The sequence below is a fragment of the Petromyzon marinus genome, unplaced genomic scaffold (genome assembly GCF_048934315.1).
Source record: "Petromyzon marinus isolate PM22_M1 ecotype Great Lakes invasive population unplaced genomic scaffold, UKy_Petmar_22M1.pri1.0 PM_G_Scaffold_32, whole genome shotgun sequence".
NCBI classification, from domain to species: Eukaryota; Metazoa; Chordata; class Hyperoartia; order Petromyzontiformes; family Petromyzontidae; genus Petromyzon; species Petromyzon marinus.
The window spans coordinates 1,217,522-1,235,546 of record NW_027422895.1 but is presented as its reverse complement, the minus strand read 5'-3'; the positions used below and the strand labels follow the sequence as shown (position 1 = coordinate 1,235,546).

Below are 18,025 nucleotides of genomic sequence, written 5' to 3'. Positions count from 1 at the left end.
ACAGACACACCACACATAGACACACCACACACAGACACACCACACAGACCACACACAGACACACCACACACAGACACACCACACACACCACACACACACCACACACAGACACACCACACACGCCACACACCACACCAGATACACCACACCAGATACACCACACACACCACACACAGACACACCACACACAGACACACCACACACAGACACACCACACATAGACACACCACACACAGACACACCACACACAGACACACCACACACAGACACACCACACATAGACACACCACACACAGACACACCACACACACCACACACAGACACACGACACACCACACACACACACACACCCCACACAGACACACCACACACACCACACACACACCACACACAGACACACCACACACAGACACACCGCAAACAGACACACCACACACACCACACACACACACCACACACAGACACACCACACACAGACACACCACACACTCCACACACAGACACACACACCACACACACACCACACACAGACACACCACACACACACAACACACAGACACACCACACACACAGTCACACACACACCACACACACACTACACACACACCACACACACAGTCACACACACACCACACACACCACACACACATCACACACACACACACCACACACAGACACACCACACACACCACACCACACACAGACACACCACACACACACACCACACACACACAACACACAGACACACCACTCACACAGTGCGCTAACCACTGCACCACCGCTCCCCACACACACAGTGCGCTAATCACTGCACCACCGTTCCACCGATGTATCGATTGGCTCGGCTCACCGTGGCTGCTGCACCACGTGACGAGGTGGAGGACGAAGAGTTTCCGCATCGCCATTCACAACACGCCAAGTCACGTGCAGAGAAAATCGATTTAACGTTCGATTAAATATACACGCGTCGATTCCCAATGGGATGCAATTAGGAATCGATTATAGTAGAGTTATGGATGTATGGAGTCGATTTCCTTTGGTATAACATGGGAATCGATTTATAGTGGATTAGGCTAATGAAATCGATTTCCGTTGTGATAACATGGGACTCAACAGTGGTCTAAAATGAACCTTCATTAATCGATTCTTACTGTGAATACGTGGGAATCGACCGAGTTAGACGATCACGTGTGTGGGCGTGGTCTCCCAACGTCAATCAACCAGGTAGGGTGTTGACTGTTGTGTGAGACGTCTCTGTGTGTGTTTTATTGAATTATATTAATATTATTAACTTTACTAGGTTCGTTTTCTCTTTCATTTAAACCTGATCATGATCGAAACGTCGTGTTGCCATTATTTAATGTATTCTTTTCTCGTTTCTACGTGGACTTTCACGAAATAATCGAGTTTGACCACGAGTTTTTGTGAGATATGCCGCGTAAAATAATAATTATTATACCGTGATACTTACAAATTGCTTCTTCGTCTCATCATACGACGGCTTTGAAATAAATTGAACAGAACAAAAGATTCTACGACACAGTAATTTTTTAGTTTTTTTTGTGCCGTTTGACGGAAGCCTAGGGGTTAATTTGGCGCGCGTCCTAACCGCGCGGATGACGTCATGTCGTTGTTTAAATGTGATGACGTTGTTTAAATGTGACGTCATGTCGTTTAAATATGTTTAAACGTGATGTTTAAATCGCCCGCTCGCAGCTGGTATGAATGAACCAATTAATTATTTCACTAAGCCATCGTACAAAACAAGCCGCCCGGCGCCCGGAATCAATCAATTAATCTCTGCGCGGGAGCGGTCGTCTATTTAATTATTTATTTAGTACGTGGGATCACGCGGTACCCGCACTGATCGGAGTCACCCACACACACAGCGGTGACGCCGATCGCTGTCCCACCGCTCCTTTGAGCCCTCTTCACGCGCAACGCGTCGGCCGGCCAGTCCGGCGCCAAGGTTTTTACTCCCGGCATGAATGGCGACCCCTTGGCTTGCGGGCCTCCCCTCCAGCCAGCTCCCTGCGGACCGCGCCCTGACCTCTTGCCGCCTCCCCTCGGCGGAGAGCGACCGTCCCCCCGGCCGGGGCTCGCCGCGAACTGGGCCCGGATCGGCCGCCCGTGCTCGCTCGTCTTTCCAGCTGCGCGGCGGCGGGAGGGGCGTTGTTGGGGGGGAAGACGCTCGCCTCGGAGACTTTGCTCCGGGCGGTCGTTGTCGGCCGAACCCGGCCCCGGGGGCGTCCGCCGCGGACCGCCGAGGGCGGCCAGTCTTCTCTCTCGCCGCTCCAGAAGAACGTCGATCCCAATTTCCTTCCCCCCATTACGTTCTCAAAGCCCGTCAATCCCCGTGTCACGTGACGTCATCCCGCGCGTCCGCTCGAATCCTTCCCGCGGACGTTTTGAACGCTCTGCGTTCCCCCGCCGCCGCCGACTCGTCGACAATCCCCTCGGTCCCTCGCTCTCTCAGATCCTCCTCCTGTCCGCCTAGGGGCTGTTCCCTCCCACGCCGCCGTGCGCCCTGCCGCAGGGAGCTCGCCTCGGGGGCACCGTCCCCCGTGCCGCGCGGGCTTCGTCGCCGCCGGTCCTGTCAAGCTCTATGCCCCCTTTTAGGGGGGGCCCGCCGTTTAATCCGGTCTGGGAGGGGCTCGGCCAATTTCCCGGTCCGGGGAAACCGCGGGACGTCCCTGCTAGCGGGGGCCCTCGGGTGAAGACCCACCGTGCCAGGTAGATCCCTCCTCGAGACCCTACGGGGGTGCGTGCGGGTGTTTAGTGGGGCGTGCGTGTGGGTGTTTAGTGGGGCGTGCGTGCGGGTGTTTAGTGGGGCGTGCGTGTGGGTGTTTAGTGGGGCGTGCGTGTGGGTGTCTAGTGGGGCGTGCGTGCGGGTGTTTAGTGGGGCGTGCGTGTGGGTGTTTAGTGGGGCGTGCGTGCGGGTGTTTAGTGGGGCGTGCGTGCGGGTGTTTAGTGGGGCGTGCGTGTGGGTGTTTAGTGGGGCGTGCGTGCGGGTGTTTAGTGGGGCGTGCGTGTGGGTGTTTAGTGGGGCGTGCGTGTGGGTGTCTAGTGGGGCGTGCATGCGGGTGTTTAGTGGGGCGTGCGTGCGGGTGTTTAGTGGGGCGTGCGTGCGGGTGTTTAGTGGGGCGTGCGTGTGGGTGTTTAGTGGGGCGTGCGTGCGGGTGTTTAGTGGGGCGTGCGTGTGGGTGTTTAGTGGGGCGTGCGTGTGGGTGTCTAGTTGGGCGTGTGTGTGGGTGTTTAGTGGGGCGTGTGTGTGGGTGTCTAGTGGGGCGTGTGTGAGTTCGTGGGGGGGGGTGTGACGAGAGGGGACCGCCGGCCCATTTGCTCCCCAGCGATGGAACCACACTTCGCGTTGCTTCCGTCAAACGTCGTGATTTACTTTTATTACTTTTTTTTGCGTTTCAATTTAAAGCTTTCGTGACCGCGAGAGTTCATCCTCTTTGGTTCTTTCGGTAAAGTCACCACCGCGTAGAATGAGAATAAAGTAATAAATTAACACGATTAAATTCTCACGACGTTTCGGCCACAACACAAGTGGCCTTCTTCAGGTGAAAGGAACAAACCTGTCGGGACGACAGGTTATAACAATTTATTATTTTATTCTCATTCTACGTGGCGGTGACTTTACCGAAAGAACCAAAGAAGATATTTTTTTTCATTTTATTTTTTCACCTTCGCGCGGCAGGCAAACGCAGCAGCGTACTACGAGGTACGAATCTTGGCGAGTGCAGCACAATACGATACGTTACGATACGTTCAGTGTGTGTACAGTACGTAGAGTACGGTACGTGGAGTACGGTACGTAGAGTACGGTACGTAGAGTACTGTACGTGGAGTACGGTACATGGAGTACGGTACGTAGAGTACGGTACGTAGAGTACTGTACGTAGAGTACGGTACATACAGTACGGTACGTAGAGTACGGTACGTAGAGTACGGTACGTAGAGTACTGTACGTAGAGTACGGTACGTAGAGTACAGTACGTAGAGTACGGTACGTAGAGTACTGTACATAGAGTACAGTACGTGGAGTACGGTACGTAGAGTACGGTACGTAGAGTACAGTACGTAGAGTACGGTACGTAGAGTACGGTACGTAGAGTACGGTACGTGGAGTACGGTACGTAGAGTACGGTACGTAGAGTACGGTACGTGGAGTGCGGTACGTGGAGTACGGTACGTAGAGTACTGTACGTAGAGTACGGTACGTACAGTACGGTACGTGGAGTACGGTACGTGGAGTACGGTACGTAGAGTACGGTACGTACAGTACGGTATGTACAGTACGGTACGTAGAGTACGGTACGTAGAGTACGGTACGTAGAGTACGGTACGTAGGTTTAGCGATTTCATGTTAGGGTTAGCACGATACTGTACGTTAAATGCGCGTTAAAAGTTTTTACAGCGGATAGGTTTGTTTCCTGAAGAAACTTTCTATTAAATTGCAGTTCACATAGGTAGGCTAAGAATTTACCTTGTTTTTTTACTTTACATTTTACTGTGCAATGCAGTATTGTAATTAATAAATACATACAGTATATAGTTTACACAGTACGGTACTGTAAATTACTCTGTTTTGCTAAATTATCACCATTCTTTAAGACTCCCGGGTAGGCTAGGGCCATCTTAGACTTAACGATATTTTAGACCTGCGGTGAGGGTCGTCGTAACGCATCTCCGTCGTGAGTGGAGGACCGCTCGACGGGTATCGTGAAATGCGTCGCGTTTAATACTTACACTAGGACTAGCGACGGGAAGGCCACGGTGGTTTGACGGCTCCACAATCTGCGGCGAGGACGGTGCCGACAAAATGTTGCCACGGTGTCTGGTGGTGCTGCTCCTCCTCCTCTCCTCCTTCTCCTCCTTGCAAGGTGATGATCGCCATCGTGTACGTCGTCACACCGCAGCACACAGCGGGGGCATCGCTACTGTATACTACACTATACACTACACTACTATACACTACACTATACACTACACTACACTACTATACATTATACACTACACTATACACTACACTACTATACACTACACTACTATACACTACACTATACACTACACTATACACTACACTACTATACACTACACTACTACACACTACACTATACACTACACTATACACTACACTGTACACTACACTATACACTACACTACACTGTACACTACACTATACACTACACTATACACTACACTGTACACTACACTATACACTACACTATACACTGCACACTACACTGTACACTACACTATACACTACACTGTACACTACACTATACACTACACTATACACTACATTATACACTACACTACTATACACTACACTAGGAGTCTGCGTGCGGTGATCGTGGCAGGTGGCCATGCGGCGATCTCCATCTCCGTGAGGCCGCTGGTAGAGGTGGAACTGGGACGCCCTCTGGTGGTCCCCTGCACGTACAACGTCTCCGTGGCTAGCGGCGTGGTCACCCAGTGGTTCATCGTGAGTACCGCCACCCCCACCCACCCCCCCGCACACCGCCACTTGTCACGGGCAGATACGTACGGTGAGCAAAAGACTCAGCACTGCTACCCATAGACTCAGCACTGCTACCCATAGACTCAGCACTGCTACCCATAGACACAACACTGCCACCCATAGACTCAACACTGCTACCCATAGACTCAACACTGCACCATAGACTCAACACTGTACCATAGACTCAACACTGCACCATAGACTCAACACTGCACCGTAAACTCAACACTGCCCATAGACTCAACACTGCACCATAGACTCAACACTGCCCATAGACTCAACACTGCACCATAGACTCAACACTGCACCATTGACTCAACACTGCACCATAGACTCAACACTGCCCATAGACTCAACACCGCACCATAGACTCAACACTGCACCATAGACTCAACACTGCTACCCATAGACTCAACACTGCCCGTAGACTCAACACTGCCACCCATAGACTCAGCACTGCTACCCATAGACTCAACACTGCCCGTAAACTCAACACTGCTGCCCATAGACTCAACACTGCCACCCATAGACTCAACACTGCCACCCATAGACTCAACACTGCCACCCATAGACTCAACACTGCTACCCATAGACTCAACACTGCCACCCATAGACTCAACACTGCCACCCATAGACTCAGCACTGCTACCCATAGACTCAACACTGCCTGTAAACTCAACACTGCTGCCCATAGACTCAACACTGCCACCCATAGACTCAACACTGCTACCCATAGACTCAACACTGCTACCCATAGACTCAACACTGCTACCCATAGACTCAGCACTGCCACCCATAGACTCAACACTGCTGCCCATAGACTCAACACTGCCACCCATAGACTCAACACTACCCATAGACTCAGCACTGCCACCCATAGACTCACCACCACCCATAGACTCACCACTGCTACCCATAGACTCACCACGCTGTCATCCGCCCGACCGCCGTCGCCAAAACCCCCCCCGGTGCAGATTTCGACAACTTCGCGAGTGAGGATATCGTACCGCGACTTACGTCGCTTCGTGGCCGACGGGGACACCGGCTACACGGACCGCATTGATGCCCAACGTGACGATTCCGCCCTGGCGCTGGACGCGACGGTGGTCGCGGATGAGCGAGACTTCATCTGCCAGGTGTTTGCGGGGCGGGCCGGCGTGGCAGAGGCGACCACAAGAGTGCGGCTGTTTTGTAAGCGAGCTCACGGTCGGGGCTACTCACTTTAGAATGACGCGCAGTGGGGGGGGGGGGGGGGGACGTCCCCTACGACGTGGACCCCCCTTACTTACGGACGTTGCTACGGAGACTCCTTAGTGGACATTACGAGGACCCCCCTTACTTACGGACGTTGCTACGGAGACTCCTTAGTGGACATTACGAGGACTCCCCTTACGGACATTGCTACGGAGACTCCTTAGTGGATATTACGAGGACTCCCCTTACTTACGGACGTTGCTACGGAGACTCCTTAGTGGATATTACGAGGACTCCCCTTACTTACGGACGTTGCTACGGAGACTCCTTAGTAGACATTGCGAGGACTCCCCTTACTTACGGACGTTGCTACGGAGACTCCTTAGTGGACATTGCGAGGACTCCCCTTACTTACGGATGTTGCTACGGAGACCTCTTAGTGGACATTACAAGGACTCCCCTTTCTTACGAACGTTGCTACGGAGACTCCTTAGTGGACATTACGAGGACTCCCCTTACTTACGGACGTTGCTACGGAGACTCCTTAGTGGACATTACGAGGACTCCCCTTACTTACGGACGTTGCTACGGAGACTCCTTAGTGGACATTACGAGGACTCCCCTTACTTACGGACGTTGCTACGGAGACTCCTTAGTGGACATTACGAGGACTCCCCTTACTTACGGACGTTGCTACGGAGACTCCTTAGTGGACATTACGAGGACTCCCCTTACTTACGGACGTTGCTACGGAGACTCCTTAGTGGACATTACGAGGGCTCCCCTTACTTACGGACGTTGCTACGGAGACTCCTTAGTGGACATTACGAGGGCTCCCCTGCTTACGAACGTTACTGCGTGACGCCTCTACTTACGAACGTTACCACAGTGACTCACTCGCGAATATTTTTGCGTGGTCTCTACTACTTACCGACGTTACTTCTTACGAACGTTACCCACATACGAACAAGCCGGGATCCAGAGGGTCCACGTTCGTTAGTCTATTTTGCCCGTAAGTCCAACTTCACTCCCGTCGATTCCACACGCGTTGCACGGCGTGCACACTGCTGCTACTATACATGACGCACTACCCGGCCATATTTCGGAGTGAGGTCGGACTCAGGAGCAAGTGGCCGATGACGGCCCCGCGACAAATTGACGCACGGGACGGCCCCTCCCCTCGCTTCCCTTCCAGCGGCCCCCACGGTGGCCGTGACGGCGAGCAAGCGGCCCGTGCTGCTCAACGGACAGCGCCACGAGGTGAGCCCTTGGCCTACGTTGACATTCTCTTTGGTTCTATTCGGTAAAGTCACCACGTAGGTAAAAAATAAAACAACAAAAATCACGACGTTTCGGCCACAACACAAGCGGCCTTCGTCAGGTGAAGGGATCAGGCTGTCTCGAGGACAGTGCTGGAGTGAAACACAGCCACGCTTAAAGGTCGCGGTCTGAGCGTGGCTGTGTTTCACTCCAGCACTGTCCTCGAGACAGCCTGATCCCTTCACCTGATGAAGGCCGCTTGTGTTGTGGCCGAAACGTCGTGATTTTTTGTTGTTTTACTTTTTTACCTACGTGGTGACTTTACCGAATAGAACCAAAGAGTATGGAGATCCTTGCAGTCACGAAAGCTTTAAATCTAGAATACGTTGACATTTTTTTATTTCAAATTCCTGTTGCACCGTCCACTGACGGTCATTTAAGGGTTGTTTTTTTTTTACCTTCACGGCGTCCCCTTCGCGAAAACGGCCGCACGCCAACAGCTGTGCTGTAGACGCCACCGATTCGTGCGTAGATTCAAACGTGGTTTAGTTTTGGTTAGGGGGATGTCGACTACCTCGCCTGGTACGCAGGAGGTCGTGGGTTCGATCCCGACGTGGACAACGCTACTACCCTGGCAACCCGGGTTCGATTCCCGCTCACGGCCAATACCGGTGACGATGATCTGAACCGGTTCCTGTGCCTCCCCTAGGTCGACTCGGCCTCAAATACCTGGTGCGGTGCGTAAAAACATCGCCAGCACCGGGGAGACAAAGGCGACCGGGCTTGGTGCTGGCCACCCACCCCCTCGTGTGCCGTTCTGGCCTTCATAGGTGCTCGCTAACAGCACTTGCCCCTACAGTCTGTTAAGGCTATACATGGGTTCTTTGTCTTTGTTGTGTGTGTTGGTCTGTGTGTGTTTCTGTGTGTGAGTGTCTCTGTGTGTGTCTCCCTGTGTGAGTGTCTCTGTGTGTGAGTGTCTGTGTGTCTCTGTGTGAGTGTCTCTGTGTGTGAGTGTTTGTGTGTGTCTCTGTGTGAGTGTCTATGTGTGAGTGAGGAGCGGTAGTGTAGCGGTTAGCGCGCTGCGCTATGAACCTGGCGATCCGGGTTCGATTCCCGCTCACGGCCAACACCAGTGACGATTATCTGAACCGGTCCCGGACCTCCCCTAGGTCGACTCAGCCTCAAATGAGTACCTGGTGCGGTGTGTAAACATTGCCACTAGGGAGACAAAGGCGGTCGGGCGTGGTGCTGGCCACCCACCCCCTCGTGTACCGTTCCGGCCTTTATAGGTGCTCGCTAACAGCACTTGCCCCTACAGTCTGTTAAGGCTATACAGGGGTTCTTTGTTGTGTGTGTTGGTCTGTTTCCCTCTCGTGCAGATTGGTAAATGTTTCGTGCACAACGCTTACCCAGAGCCCCACATCACCTGGTACAAGGCTTCCCTGCCCCTGTTGCCATCACCTGGTAAGTATATCTGCTGGTGAATATATCTGTTGGTTAATGTATCTGCCGGTGAATATATCTGCTGGTGAATGTATCTGTTGGTTAATGTATCTGTTGGTGAATATATCTGTTGGTTAGTGTATCTGCTGGTGAATGTATCTGCTGGTGAATGTATCTGTCGGTTAATGTATCTGTTGGTGAATACGTCTGCTATAGTGCCGTGTATTGCATAGTGTACACTATTACGTGGTGCAGTGAGTAAACATCGCTAGCGCTGCGGGGACAAAGCTGGCGGGGCGTGGTGCTGGCCGCCCACCCCCTCGCGTGTCGTGCCGGGCTGCCACTCGCTAACAGCACTTGTCCCAACGGTCTGTTGAAGTCCACACGGGGGATCTTTGTCTTTGCATGCGTGCGCGTGGCTAGACGTGAAAGTGACGCGGACGGTAGCGACGGAGGCCAACGGCACCTTCGCCGTGACATCCGTCCTGAGCTACAAACCGGAGGAGCGGGATGTGGGAGCCGGGTACCGCTGCGTGGTGAACTACACGATGCCGGGCGGCAGGAGCGAGGCCTTTGCCTCGGAGACGATCCACGTGGGGCTGCATTGTGAGTACACGGGACACCAGGCAGACGCCGGTGCACAACGAACGTGTGTGACGTGCACAACAGACAAATGTGTGTGACGTGCACAACAGAAAATACATGCCTGACGGACCATCTTATTGGGTTAAGGTCAAATTAAACACAGAGACTACCACTGCCTATGAACATTTGACTTTTGAACGTTCAGAGAGACGCTCAAACCTGTTTGTAAGTCCAGTTGCCTGTTCGGAACGAGAGTTGTAAGTTCAACCGCCACGCAATAGATGGCGGTGGTGGCTTTTACATCTGTAGAACATGAACAACCAGTGGCATCTACATCTACAGAACGTGAAGAACCAGAGGCATCTACATCTGCAGAATGTGAAGAATCAGTGGCATCTACATCTGTAGAATGTGAAGACCAGTGGCATCTACATCTACAGAACGTGAAGAACCAGTGGCATCTACATCTACAGAACGTGAAGAACCAGAGGCATCTACATCTGCAGAACGTGAAGAACCAGTGGCATCTACATCTGAAGAACGTGAAGAACCAGTGGCATCTACATTTGCAGAACATGAAGAACCAGTGGCATTTCGATTTAAAGCTTTCGTGACTGCAATGATTCATCTTCTTTGGTTCTTTCGGTAAAGTCACGTAGAATGAGAATAAAATAATAAATTGATAAAATAAAATAACACAATAATATTCTCACGACGTTTCGGCCACAACACAAGCGGCCTTCATTAGGTGAAGGGAGCGAGACTGTCTGGTAGGACAGCGCTGAAGAACCAGTGTCTCCAGCGCTGTCCTACCAGACAGTCTCGCTCCCTTCACCTGATGAAGGCCGCTTGTGTTGTGGCCGAAACGTCGTGAGAATATTATTGTGTTATTTTATTTTATCAATTTATTATTTTATTCTCATTCTACGTGACTTTACCGAAAGAACCAAAGAAGATGAACCAGTGGCATCTACATCTGCAGAACGTGTAGAACCAGTGACATCTACATCTGCCGAACGTGAAGAACCAGTGGCATCTACATCTGCAGAACGTGAACAACCAGTGGCATCTACACCTGCAGAACGTGAAAAACCAGTGACATCTATATCTGCAGAACGTGAAAAACCACTGGCTTCTACATCTGCAGAACGTGAAGAACCAGTGACATCTACATCTACAGATAGTGAAGATCCAGTGGCATCTACAGAACATGAAGAACCAGTGGCATCTACATCTGGAGAACGTGAAGAACCAGTGGCATCTACACCTGCAGAGCGTGAAGAACCAGTGGCATCTACATCTGCAGAACGTGAAGAACCAGTGGCATCTACATCTGTAGAACGTGAAGAACCAGTGGCATCTACACCTGTAGAACATGAAGAACCAGTGGCATCTACATCTGCAGAACGCGAAGAACCAGTGGCATCTACATCTGCAGAACACGAAGAACCAGTGGCATCTACATCTGCAGAACGTGAAGAACCAGTGGTATCTACATCTGAAGAAGGTGAAGAACCAGTGGCATCTACATCTGCAGAATGTGAAGAACCAGTGGCATCTACATCTACAGAACGTGAAGAACCAGTGGCATCTACATCTGCAGAACGTGAAGAACCAGTGACATCTACATCTACTGAACGTGAAGAACCAGTGGCATCTACATCTGCAGAACGTGAAGAACCAGTGACATCTACATCTAAAGAACGTGAAGAACCAGTGGCATCTATAGCTGCAGAACGTGAAGAACCAGTGGCATCTACATCTACAGAACGTGAAGAACCAGTGGCATCTACATCTACAGAACGTGAAGAACCAGTGGCTTCTACATCTGCAGAACGTGAAGAACCAGTGGCATCTACATCTGTAGAACGTGAAGAACCAGTGGCATCTACATCTACAGAACGTGAAGAACCAGTGGTATCTACATCTACAGAACGTGAAGAACCAGTGGCATTTACATCTGCAGAACGTGAAGAACCAGTGACATCTACATCTACAGAACGTGAAGAACCAGTGGCATCTACATCTACAGATCGTGAAGAACCAGTGACATCTACATCTACAGAACGTGAAGAACCAGTGGCATCTATAGCTGCAGAACGTGAAGAACCAGTGGCATCTACATCTACAGAACGTGAAGAACCAGTGGCATCTACATCTACAGAACGTGAAGAACCAGTGGCATCTACATCTGCAGAACGTGAAGAACCAGTGGCATCTACATCTGCAGAACGTGAAGAACCAGTGACATCTACATCTACTGAACGTGAAGAACCAGTGGCATCTACATCTGCAGAACGTTTAAAACCAGTGACATCTACATCTACAGAACGTGAAGAACCAGTGGCATATATAGCTGCAGAACGTGAAGAACCAGTGGCACCTACAATAGGCGGCATCCCGGGACGGAATGGCGTGTTGTACTATTTGAGTTGTTGTTGTTGTGTTGTTATTGTTTTGTTGTTGTTGTGTTGTTGTTGTGTTGTTCTTGTGTTGTTGTTTTGTTGTTGTTTTGTTGTTGTTGTTGCTGCTACGAGGCGGGAGAGATGCCCTGGCCCAGGCGTCGAACCCACGTCGCCTGGGGACGACTTTCCTCGCGCTGAACCGTCGCCTCTCGCGACGCGGAATCCCGGTGGGGGTGGGCGCGACGGCTCGTTCCACCCCGTCCACCCCGTTCCACCTCGTATCGTCGTTCCACCTTGTTCCACCTCGTTGTATCGTCGTTCCACCCCATCCCACCTCGTGCCACCCGTTCCACCTCGTTGTATCGTCGTCGTCGTCGTCACCGCGAGACGAGGTGGAGGCGACCCCGACTTGGACGTCTGGGACACGCCGAGAGCCCCGCGGCTCCGCGGATTCCTCCGCCGGCGGCTCCTCGGGGGGAAGTCGCGAGCGGACGGCGCCGCTTGGCCGCGAGTGAGCGGGCGGTCGTCTTCTTCGGTCCTTTCGGTAAAAGTCGCCGCCGCCGCGTAGAATGAGAATGAAAATAATAAATCGATGAAATAAAATGACGCGATGAAAATTCTCACGACGTTTCGGCCACGACGCAAGCGGCCTTCGTCAGGTGAAGGGACGAGACTGTCTGGAGGACAGCGCTGGAGCTCCAGCTGCATGAGTCACTCCACAAACAACAGGAGCATCAGTCCAGACAGTCTCGTCCCTTCACCTGACGAAGGCCGCTTGTGTCGTGCCCGAAACGTCGTGAGAATTTTATCGCGTTATTTTATTTTATCAATTTATTATTTTATTCTCATTCTACGTGGTGGTGACTTTACCGAAAGAACCAAAGGAGATGAATCCTTGCAGTCACGAAAGCTTCAAATCGAGATTTCAGCGGGGGGTTGTCGTCTGTCCTCCTCGCCAGACCCGGAAGACGTGAGGCTTGGCCCCACCGGGGCGACCCAGGTCACGGCCGGGGCGACCCAGGTCACGGCCGGGGCGACCCAGGTCACGCCCTCGTCGTCCGGGATACCCGACTACAAGTGCGCAGAGGTACCCAGTCGCTGCGTCACGATCACCACCAGCACCACCACCAGCGTACCACCACCACCAGCGTGCCACCACCACCGTGCCACCACCGTGCCACCACCACCACCACCGTGCCACCACCACCACCGTCACCACCACCAGCGTGCCACCACCACCGTGCCACCACCGTCACCACCACCACCAGCGTACCACCACCACCGTGCCACCACCACCGTCACCACCACCACCACCAGCGTACCACCACCACCACCACCGTGCCACCACCACCACCACCGTGCCACCACCACCACCGTGCCACCACCACCACCAGCGTGCCACCACCACCACCGTCACCACCACCACCACCGTGCCACCACCACCAGCGTGCCACCACCACCACCACCGTCACCACCACCACCACCACCACCGTCACCACCACCACCACCACCGTGCCACCACCACCACCGTGCCACCACCACCACCAGCGTGCCACCACCACCACCGTGTCACCACCATAACCACCGTGCCACCACTACCGTGCCACCACCACCACCACCTGAGTTTGATTCCCGCTCACAGCCAACAGCAGTGATAGCGATTATCTGAACCGGTCCTGGGCCTCCCTTAGGTCTACTCAACCTCTAATGAGTACTTGTAGTAAACATCGCTAGCACGGGGGAGACAAAGACGGCGGTGGTGACGGTGGTGGTGACGGTGGTGGTGGTGACGGTGGTGGTGACGGTGGTGGTGACGGTGGGGGTGACGGTGGTGACGGTGGTGATGGTGGTGCGTGACATTTACGAAGATGAGAATGAGGTGAGTGGCACAGTAGGGGGTACAGGTGGTGCACCGTGCCAGGCATCTCAGTCGACCCATGGCACCGTGGCACCTGCTGGGTCTGCCTCGTGAACCTCCTGCCCGCGGGCGTTCGACACTTCACGTGGTGGCCTCGACGTGCACACGGCCTGGCACGAGCGCCGCGGTGACGTCACCGCCTGTGGGCGCGTCGTCGCGTGTCGGTGAGCGTTCGCGTGTCGGTGAGCGTTCCGGGGGGGGGGGGGGGTGGTGTAGCAGAGAGAGCGCCCGACGCTCCATGGAGCCTCACGGCCGTCGCCTTCCCGGCGCTCTGCGTGCCTCAGGCCGGGGAGGCGGTGTCCGGCGGGGCCACGCCGGCCCCGCGGCACGCGAGGCCGTCCGGGGGGAGCGGCGGCGACGGCCGCTCCCGGTGCGTCACCTCGCCGCCCTCCGTGCCGGGCCTGGTGAGGTCGCGATCCGTCAAGGTCACAGTGGAAGGTAACCGGGGCGGCAGGAGAGAGAGAGACTCAGCGATGACGCTGAGTCTCTCTCTCTCTCTCACATACCACTAGCAGAGACGCCACTCTCTCTCTCCACTCTCTCCACACTCTCCACTCTCTCTCTACTCTCTCTCCACTCTCTCTACTCTCTCTCCACTCTCTCTACTCTCTCCACTCTCTACTCTCTCCACTCTCTCCACTCTCTCTCCACTCACCACTCTCTCCACTCTCTCTCCACTCTCTCTCTACTCTCTCTCCACTCACCACTCTCTCTCCACTCTCTCCACTCTCTCCTCTCTATCTGTCTCCACTCTGTCCTCTCTCTCTCCACTCTCTATGTTCTCTCCTCTCTCTGCTCTCTCTCCACGCTCTCTGCCCACGCCGTCTCTCTCCACTCTGTCCTCTCTCTCCACTCTCTCTCTTCTCACCATTCTCTCCTCTATCTCTCTCCACTCTCTCTCCACTCTCTCTCCTCTCTATCTCTCTCCACTCACCACTCTCTCTCCACTCTCTCTCCACTCTCTCCACTCACCACTCTCTCTCCACTCACCACTCTCTCCTCTATCTCTCTCCACTCTCTCTCCACTCTCTCTCCTCTCTATCTCTCTCCACTCACCACTCTCTCTCCACTCTCTCTCCACTCTCTCTCCTCTCTATCTGTCTCCACTCACCACTCTCTCTCTCCACTCACCACTCTCTCTCTCTCCACTCGCTCTCCTCTCTATCTGTCTCCACTCTTTCCTTTCTCTCTCCTCTCTCCTCTCTCCACGTTCTCTCCTCTCTCTCTCCTCTCTATCTGTCTCCACTCTGTCCTCTCTCTCTCTCTCTCCACTCTCTCCACGTTCTCTCCTCTCTATCTCTCTCCTCTCTATCTGTCTCCACTCTGTCCTCTCTCTCTCCACTCTCCACGTTCTCTCCTCTCTATCTCTCTCCACTCACCACTCTCTCCTCTCTCTCTGCTCTCTCTCCGCGCTCTCTGCCCACACCGTCTCTCTCCACTCGCAGGAGGAGCGGAGGAAGCGGAGGAGTCGGGACGTGGTCTACCGTGGATCATCATCATCCTCACCATCATCTTCGTGATCGTCCCCCTCCTCGTCGTCATCATTTCGGCCCTTCATCACGTTTGCTCGGGAGAGTCGGAAGAGGAGGGATCGGGAGGAGAGGCGGCGATCGCGGTCGGCTTCGTCGCGAGCGAGGAGGAGGAGGGCGGTGGCCACACGCTGGCGCTGCACAGGGCCACGGGCGCGGCCACCAGGCACGGCCGCAGGTCGCTGGCCGAGATGTGCGGTCGTCACTGACGAGGCAGCAGCGGTGTTGACGGCCTGCCGCTGCCTCCAAGACACACGGAGCCGTGAGGCAGGCCTGCAAGCAGGCTCCTCGCCACCGCCGCCGCCGCCATCGCTATCGTCAGCGCCAACACCGCCGTCGTCAACATCACAACCATCGTCACCACCACCATCATCACCACCATCATCATCACCTTGTGTCTTTTGTGTTTTGAGCTCAGGTCGCAAACACGGATCGAGCCATGACATTTTGAAGATCAGTGTCTCTTATTTGTTTAAACACGAATCTAACTGACATTTTGTAGATCAGTGTCTCTTATTTGTTTAAACACGAATCTAACCGTGACATTTTCAAGATCAGTGTCTCTTATTTGTTTAAACACGGATCTAACCGTGACATTTTGAAGGTAAGTGTCTCTTATTTGTTTAAACACGAATCTAACCGTGACATTTTGAAGGTCAGTGTCTCTTATTTGTTTAAACACGGATCTAACCGTGACATTTTGAAGGTCAGTGTCTCTTATTTGTTTAAACACGGATCTAACCGTGACATTTTGAAGGTCAGTGTCTCTTATTTGTTTAAACACGGATCTAACCGTGACATTTTGAAGAACCGTGAGCAAACAGCCAAGGAACAGGGAAAGCTGATACCCTTAGACAATGCAATTTGTTTTTACGCAGAGATGGTTACAGTAAATCAAAGAGTACAGTTACTTAATCAATTTTCCAGTAGCAAACAGCCAGTTTCACCTTAGACTCCACCCTGATTAGCCAAATGTGTCTGAGCACATGTTTAATGTGCAGTTGTATTTTTTATTTTACTATTTTTCTGAATGCTTAACTATTTATGTTCCGAATTGTAATATCGAAGCCAATACACAAGGCAGGGAAATTCCTACTGGCAGCAGATCGATGTCTCAATTAGTAAAGATGCCACAAGAAACACCACGAGAATATCTTCTGGCATCTCTTCAAGAGGTCACACTTAACCAGCACATTCCTGTGCTCCATTAGAGCAGTTCAATGCGTGTCAGTCATCTGACATGTGCTACTTATATCTCACTCTCAGAGTTGGTCGAATCCAAATTAAGTGAAAATGCAAGGTAGCTCTCTGATGTAGGTGTAACAATGATGTCACTAGTTGCACCTCGTGATTAGATGAATTTCCGCAATTTAAATAAAATCATCTATCCGTTTTTTATAACATTGTAGTGAATTTGGGCCCATTGCATAAACATTCAGATACAAATAATCCATTGTTTTCATATTCTATTCAATGCATGCTTAATTAAATGCGAAATCGATATTGATATCAATGGATCAATCCATCATTCTATTTTACTGTCTGTCATAAAAAACGGTGCTGGCTCATTCTAATGTGGGCATTAGCTACCCCAAGTGATACAGCCAACTTCGAGGGATGGATGAGTAAAGAATCCGCTTATTTGGCTAATCTTAGAAAAGGTCAAGGCAATCGTCGAGAAGACGCACAACTTAAACCTATCGCCTGGCTCACCTGTGGAGTCACGCCGTGAAATAGGTGGTGTTGGGTCATTACGACGTCTTCGTTCTATTTAAACAGTAACATGAAAGTAATATATATAGACTGTACACAAGCAAGTGGAACAAATCTTGGCAAAAAATCTCAGCAATGATCACTTGCATTGTCTTTAGTCACAGAAACAGTAATCTGAGATGCGCATTGAGTAATGGAAGGTGATTTAATCCTTTGAGCAAGTAATTTATTTCTTCAACAGATGTAATTTTTCATACAGTTAGCTTGCAAATAAAAAACACATTTTCATTTTGAACTCATCTATATTCCCGCATTGTTATTTATTAGCATTATTGGTTTGTGCCTTTGAAATTAAATGAAGTAGTATTTGATTTACAATCAGGTATAACCTTCATTAAAACTGCGCAGGGCTTAGAGTGAATAAATAACGTTGGTTACTGTGTCCATA

General features: G+C 52.1%; 1 protein-coding gene across 1 annotated transcript; it reads left to right on the top strand.

The window, feature by feature from the left end:
* The first annotated feature begins 1,168 nt into the window (after positions 1-1,168).
* LOC142915540 (basal cell adhesion molecule-like) lies at positions 1,169-17,876 on the top strand. The gene is made up of 10 exons (XM_076061306.1): positions 1,169-1,224; positions 4,761-4,889; positions 5,370-5,494; positions 6,505-6,721; positions 7,920-7,984; positions 9,364-9,448; positions 9,851-10,033; positions 13,377-13,504; positions 14,620-14,773; positions 15,781-17,876. Exons 2-10 carry the CDS (start codon positions 4,829-4,831, stop codon positions 16,071-16,073), a joined length of 1,311 nt encoding a protein of 436 aa, XP_075917421.1. The 5' UTR covers positions 1,169-1,224; positions 4,761-4,828; the 3' UTR covers positions 16,074-17,876.
* The last annotated feature ends 149 nt before the right edge of the window (positions 17,877-18,025 follow it).

Bases quoted from the DNA above. Each gene is read 5' to 3' on its own strand.
- LOC142915540 (XM_076061306.1), top strand. From the start codon at position 4,829: ATGTTGCCACGGTGTCTGGTGGTGCTGCTCCTCCTCCTCTCCTCCTTC. The intron at 10,034-13,376 runs GTGAGTACACGG...CCTCCTCGCCAG, and splicing joins GATCCACGTGGGGCTGCATT to ACCCGGAAGACGTGAGGCTT. The intron at 13,505-14,619 runs GTACCCAGTCGC...TGCGTGCCTCAG, and splicing joins CCGACTACAAGTGCGCAGAG to GCCGGGGAGGCGGTGTCCGG.